General features: G+C 37.4%; 1 protein-coding gene across 1 annotated transcript; it reads right to left on the reverse strand.

Moving 5' to 3' along the window:
* Positions 1-3,612: 3,612 nt before the first annotated feature.
* Positions 3,613-4,742, reverse strand: LOC133878979 (uncharacterized). Its single transcript, XM_062317537.1, has 3 exons — positions 4,728-4,742; positions 4,151-4,645; positions 3,613-4,065 (listed from the first exon to the last, which is right to left on the reverse strand). Exons 1-3 carry the CDS (start codon positions 4,740-4,742, stop codon positions 3,613-3,615), a joined length of 963 nt encoding a protein of 320 aa, XP_062173521.1.
* Between the last annotated feature and the right edge of the window lie 2,836 nt (positions 4,743-7,578).

Consider the following 7,578-nt stretch of genomic DNA (forward strand, 5'->3'; position numbering starts at 1 on the left):
TTGATACGACCTGCGAATTCGATAGGAACACGATACGAAGTTATAGGATTTAAGTTTAGGTTATAACCTGTTTATGACCCGCTAACCCGTTTAGGACACATTTATCACCATCAATCCATTCATGACACATTTATCACCCATCAACTCGTTTATGACACGTTTATCACCCATCAACCCGTTTATGACACGTTTATCACCCATCAACCATTTTTATGACACATTTTATGGTCAGATTAGCTAAACGTTGATCGCCCAACCCGTTTTGCTAACCAATCTCTCTTCCTCTCCGGTGAGAAAACCCTCATCCTTCGAGTTTGACTCATCTGCTACAGTTGCATATTGCCCTTGATGAGTAGTGGCATAAAGTATTAGGTTGAAAGACAAACTAGTTTACTAAATAGTTACCTTTCTATCTCTCTTACTTTTATTACTAAAAATATGACTTAGAGAAGAGTAGAGAAATTCTTCTTCACTTTACTAAACACCTTAGAAAGCCCATATATATAGGCATACAAAACACAAACAACCAAAGCTTTTTTTTACTTTTTCTTTATTACAATAAATGAACACCACTAACTCTTCTAATTTAGAACTTCAGTTGAAGATAACTTAATTAAGACATCAATAAACTAAATGCCTTTATTAAAAGAACTCTTAACTAGCTTTTTTATTAAATATCCTTCTTACGTTTTGGATTTGTTGAGTTTTCACCACGCCCCCTCAAACTAAAACTATCCTCATGCCAAGCATGTCTCTTAGCCTCATGAAAATTGCACATGCTAATGGCTTAGTAAATATATCTGCTATTTGTTCAGTGGTGTGGCAATATTTGAGCTCGATTGTCTTCCGTTTCACATGGTCTCTAAGAGAGTGGTACCTCGTATCAATGTGTTTTCTCCTCCCATGTTGTACTGGATTCTTTGCTATCTTTATTGCTGATTGGTTATCCACATAAATCACAGTTGGTTCTTCTTGTGGATGTTCTAGTTCCTTCAAGAGATTCCTTAGCCATATAGCTTCATAAAAGTAGTTGAAGCCGCCACATACTCCGCCTCACAGGTAGACAAGGCTACAATTGCTTGTTTTTTGGATGTCCAAGAAAATGCTGTAGAACTAAAATAGAACACATAGCCAGTAGTACTTTTCCTCTCATCTTGGTCACATCCCCAATCATTGTCTGAGTAACCAACTAATTTTGCTTAATAACCATACACATAGAATAAACCAAGATTCATAGTACCTTTGATGTACCTTAGAATCCTTTTTGCAGCTAACCAATGAGTCTGCATTGGTTTCTCCATGTATCGACTCACAAGTCCAACTCCATAGACAATATTTGGTCTTGTGATCATTAAGTATCTCAGACTTCCAACCAAACTCTTGTAAAGAGTTGGTTCAATAACTCGATCATCTTCTTCTTTTGACAACTTTATGCTTGTTTCAACTGGGGTACTCACAGAGTTGCAACTTTCCATCTTGAATTTTTCTAATATATCCTTCATGTACTTCTTTTGAGATATGAAAATTCCATCATGTTGTTGCTTCACTTCAATGCCAAGGAAGTAGGACATTAACCCATTGTCTGTCATCTCAAACTCCCTAAACATTGATTGCTTGAATTCCTTAAACATTTCACTATTATTTCCTGTGTATAACAGATCGTCAACATAAAGACAAATAATTAGAAATTCACCTCGATGGTTTTTCTTCATATGAACATCATGCTCATATGGACATTTGGTGAAGCCATTCTGATGAAGATAACCACCGATGCATGCATTCCAAGCTCTTGGTGCCTGCTTTAAGCCATATAATGCCTTTTTAAGGCGGTACACCTTGCTTTCTTCACCTTCCATTATAAAGCCTTTCGTTTGTTGTATGTATACTTCTTCTTCAAGGATGCCATTGAGAAAAGCTAACTTGACATCGAGTTGGTATATCTTCCAATTATGATTAGCGGCAAGTGCGATCAACAGTCTCACTGTGTCAAGTCTCGCAACTGGTGCAAAGACCTCTTCATAGTCAATGCCGTACTTTTGTTTGTAGCCTTTAGCTACTAGTCTTGCCTTGTATCGAGAAACTTCACCTTTTGCAGTGTGTTTGATCTTGTATACCCACTTAACACCAATAGCCTTTTGGTTTGATGGGAGTGTTGTCAACTCCCAAGTGTCATTCTTTTGAATAGCATGTATCTCCTCCTCCATTGCGGATCTTCAACAATCTTTTTCAACAGCTTCTTGAAAGGTAAGAGGCTCATGATCAGCATATAGGCAGAAAATATTAGTCTCTCATTCTTCTGTTTGCTCATAGATTTCCCTAAGACTTCTCATCTTACTTTGATTTTTGGAGGATCTACTGCTGCTACCTCTCATAGAAGGTGTAGAGTCTCTATATGCTGCGAACAGTGTGGTAGGCTGCGAAGATGGTGGGGTACTTGGTGGAGCTTCTATTGAGAACTCTTCAGGCTCCTCCAACACTTGTTGTTCTTTGGCCTTGTCTTCATCGCTCCAGCTCTACACACTTTCTTCATCAAAGATAACGTCTTTACTAACCACTAATTTTTTTGTTAGTGTGTTGTAGAGCTTGTACGTCTTCAACTCTTCGCTATATCCAAGGAAGATACATTTCTCACCACGATCATCAAGCTTCTTCCTCTTGGATTCGGGAACTTGAGAATATGCAAGACACCCAAAGATTCTAAGGTGTGCAACACTTGGCTTGTAACCACTCAACGCCTCTTGAGGTGTCATATTCTTGACACTTTTGGTAGGACATCGATTGAGTAGATAAGTTGAGCATGCCACAGCTTCTGCCCAGAATTGTTTTGGCAGTCCTTTCTCCTTGAGCATGGTTCTGGTCATATTGAGAATGGTACGATTCTTCCTTTCTGCAATCCCATTTTGCTGTGGTGTGTAAGCAGCAATAAACTGATGCTTTATTCCTTGTTCCCTGCAGTACTTGTCAAATTCTTTTGAGGTGTATTCACCACCTCGATCTGAATGGAGAGTTATGAACTTGTGACCACTTTGGTTTTCAACAAGAGCTTTAAAGTTCTTGAATACAGTAAAGGCAGCTGAGTTTTCTTTAAGAAAATAAACTCAAAGTTTTCTGCTAAAATCATCAATAAAGGTAATAAAGTATCTATTACCTCCTAATGACATGGGCTCTATTGGTCCACATATGTCAGTATGAACCAGCTGCAATGGTGACGATGCTTTCCAAGATTTGTCGTTGGGAAAAGGAAGTCGTGCTTGCTTGCCAAGTATGCATTCTTCACAAACATTGCTTGGAGGCTTGATCAATGGTAACCCATGCACCATGCCAGATGATGATAGCAGTTTTAGGCCATTGAATGTAGATGACCAAACCGAAGATGCCACTTCCATGACTCACTTTCTTTGAGTCCATAGAAGTACTTCTCGGATTTTATGTTAAGATGCAACGGGAACATGCGATTATTAGCCATTTGAACATGAGCCACAATTCCTCCACGTGTATCTCTCAAAATGAGAGAGTAGTTCTCCATATGTATGGTGTACCCCTTCTCGAGCAGCTGCCCAATGCTAAGAATATTGCTTTCATATTAGGCACATATTAAACATCAGAAATGTATCATTTCTTACCATCATTTTGACAAATTTTTATCTTCCCTTTGGCTTCAATTGATAGTTTGGAGGAGTCCCCCAAGTTCACATTTCCATGAACTCCTTCTGTGAGTTCTATGAACAGATCTTTCTTCCCACACATGTGATTACTTGCGCCAGAATCGAGGTACCAAACCTCATCTATTGAATTTGAATCATCATGAGCGAGAAGTAAAATAGAATCACTACGAACCTCATTTATTGCAACATTGGCTTGTTCATCATCTGTGTCCAAACTTCTTGCAGTTGTAGCATTGGATATTCTTGGAGTTTCCACGACCATATGTGGATCTTCCTTTTCCTCGGTAGCCTCCTCGTCCCCTACCTCCGAAGTTTTGAGTCTCCTACTAATTTTGATGTGGTTGTTGAGAAATACCACGCCCCTGGCCTCTACCACGACCGCGGTTGGAGCTGAATTTGCCTAGATCATTTAAAGTTAGTTTTGACTCTAGTGCTTGTTCTAATACACCAGAATTAGCATTCTTCTGCATCCTTTGCTCATGTACTTGTAATGAACCCAATAACTCTTCAATTGTAAGATTCTCCAAGTCCTTAAACTCTTCAATAGCTACAACTACATGCTCAAATTTAGAGGAAATGGATCGAAGTACCTTTTCTACGACTCGGATGTCATCGAGCTTCTCATTGTTTCTTTTCAAACCATTCACGATTACCAACAATCGTGAAAAATAATCGGACACTGATTCTCCATCTTTCATGTGAAGAGCCTCGAACTTGCCTTGTAATGTTTGGAGACGGACCTGTCTCACATGTTCATCTCCTTTGAAGATGGAAGCTTGAATCTCCCATGCTTGTTTACTTGTCGTTGCTTTAGCAACTTTCTCGAAGGTAGGCTCGTCCAACCCTTGATAGAGTAGAAACAAGGCCTTTTTATCCTTCTTCCTCTGCTCTTTAAGAGCCTTCTTCTCATCAGCTGTGTATTTAGCTTCTTCCTTCTTGGTGGGTTTTGTAAATCCGTCGGTTATGACTTTCCCACAGATCTTGAAACCCAAACAAGGCTTTCATTTGGATAGACCACAACCCATAGTTATCTTTTGATAATCTAGGGATTTGTTGCTGGACCATGTTGGAACCCATTTCTAGAATGGACAAAAAATGGGAATTGGTGGAACGAACAAGGCTCTGATACCAATTTGAAAGACAAACTAGTTTACTAACTAGTTACCTTTCTATCTCTCTTACTTTTATTACTAAAAATATGACTTAGAGAAGAGTAGAGAAACTAGACAAGAGTAGAGGAATTCTTCTTCATTTTACTTATATTTCAAAACACCTTACAAAGCCCATATATATAGGCATACAAAACACAAACGACCAAAGCTTTTTTTTTACTTCATCTTTATTACAATAAATTAACACCACTAACTCTTCTAATTTAAGATTTCAGTTGAAGAGAACTTAATTAAGACATCAATAAACTAAATGCCTTTATTAAAAGAACTCTTAACTAGCTTCTTTATTAAATATCCTTCTTACGTTTTGGATTTGTTGAGTTTTCAACACAAGTTTGCTCAAAGTATAGGCAAACCCTAACGTTAATTCACAGCAAATGAGCAAATTGAAGGGGGGATTTTTTATTTTTTTTTGTACGCGTGCGTGCGTGTGTCTATATCTCTTGCTTTGACTCTCTTTTTCACACAGGAGATGAGTGGGCCATAGATCTTGGCCATCTCGGAGAAACCATGGAGAAAGAACAACTGGGTGTTGCTGGAGAGAGAGACGAGAGAGAGGAAGATTTCTGTGGTGTTCAAAGAAAATAATAAAAAAACATAAAAAAAATAATAATAATATTAAATTCCTCTCCAGCCCTCCTATTTCCCTCTACCCCAAACGCCGCGCTAATTCAACCAATTTCACCCAAATCCACACCGGCTTTGCTCCGATAATGGCCGCCTCTTACAAGCCGGAACAGGCCTGGGCTCAACCTGCGCTTTCCTTGCCCACTCCCCCTGTCACCAAGGCAAGGCTCTTTCTCTCATTCATCCTTAATTTCTGCTTCTTTTTTTACAAAACGAAAAAACTTCAAGTGTGTTTTCTGGTGCCTATGGTTTTAGTTCAAGATCAGCTTGTTCTCTTGCCCGTGAGTACACGCCCAGATTTTTGAAACTTTAAATTTTTCTAATCTTATTTTTAACTTCATAGAATGGTACCGACTATCCGACGTTTTGACGGAAGGGTATTGAATTTTCATTTCTCTCGAACCGGGGTACTAAATTATCGAAAATCCTCAAATACGGGTATTCCATCACCTTTGGGTAAAACTTGATGGAATACCCAAAATACTTCTCTTTCTTAAAAAAAAAAAATGTTATGATTTTGGTGTTGATCAGAATTTAACAGAATTTGTAAAAATACTTATGCCTGAATCTTTGAAAATTTTTATAAAATTTTTTTAAAAAATAAACAGAGAGGTATTTTAGAAATTTTGGCATGATTTAATGCCCAAAGCTAACAGAATACTCTTATTTGAGGGTTTTTGATAGTTTAAAACCCTGGTTCGACAGAAATGATAGTTCGGTACCCTTCCGTCGGATAGTTCGATACCTTTATGTAAAGTTATCCCTTATTTTTATTGACATGAAAGAAGCTGACAAAATCTTAATTGAACATGCATAGCATGTAGCAAGAAGCAAGATATTCATTCCCTGAGATTAGAAATTAGAAATTTTGTGACTGGATTTTTGAATATCAGGAAATATGAAATAGCCCGTATTCAAATGATTGCTTCCCAGTCTGTTGGAAATTGGAAACCACATACACTAAGAGAGAGAATGAAAAGGAAGAGAGACAATAAATTGATAAAGGACTTTGTATACTTTTATTCAACTTAATTAAAAATAACTTGCTTACATGGGTATTTATAGGATACAAATGACCATTTTAACTTCTTCACATTAGCTCCATTCATTTATATCTCAAATAACTCCCATGTAACTCTTATGTAAAATAACTCTTGAACACTCAAAAGACAACCTCTTCAAATCACTTAATTAGTAACTTACAAGAATAAGAAAAGACACAACCTCTTCAAGCCACTTAATTAGTAACTTACAAGAATAAGAAAAGACTCAAATAAATGTTACTAAAAATTAAGTTTATTATTCAACATCCCCTTTTAAACTTAATTTCTAATGATTCCAAGTAATGCTCGTAACTTGCTAAAAATCTCATTCTTTAGGGGCTTTGTAAAAATATCCGCAACTTGATCATGAGTCTTCACAAACTTGAGTTGTATCTCCTTCTTGACAATACACTCTCTAATAAAATAATACATCGTGTAGATGTGTTTGCTCTGATCATGGAATACTGGATTTTTCGCCAATGCAATTGCCGACTTATTGTCAACAAAAATTTTCGTAGCATCCTTTTGTGGCATGTATAGCTCTTTCAACAATTTCCTTAACCAAATTGCATGACAAACACTTGATATAGCGACAACATATTTAGCTTCACATGTTGAAAGTGTCACAATTGGTTGCTTTTTAGAACTCCAAGTAAATGCCGAACTCCCCAATTAAAAAACAAATCCAGTTGTGCTCTTTCGATCATCTACATCTCCACCCCAATTACTATCACTGTAACCCACAAGTTTAAATTCATTAGAGGATGGATAAAGTAGACCAAAATCAATTGTACCTTTGACATAACAAAGAATTCTTTTAGCCGCCTTGAAATGAGTTGTGGTAGGTGATTCCATATAGCGACTAACAAGCCCAACTCCATAGAGAATATCCGGCCTTGTGCATGTCAAATATCTCAAACTTCCAACTAAACTCTTGAAGATTGTTGGATCCACCCTTTCTCCTTCTTCATACTTTAACAATTTAATCCCACATTCTACCGGAGTGCTAACATGTTTGCAATTGTTCATCTTGAACTTTTTGAGCATTTCCCTTGCGAAACTTCCTTGAGA

This window comes from Alnus glutinosa, chromosome 10 (assembly GCF_958979055.1).
Source record: "Alnus glutinosa chromosome 10, dhAlnGlut1.1, whole genome shotgun sequence".
NCBI classification, from domain to species: Eukaryota; Viridiplantae; Streptophyta; class Magnoliopsida; order Fagales; family Betulaceae; genus Alnus; species Alnus glutinosa.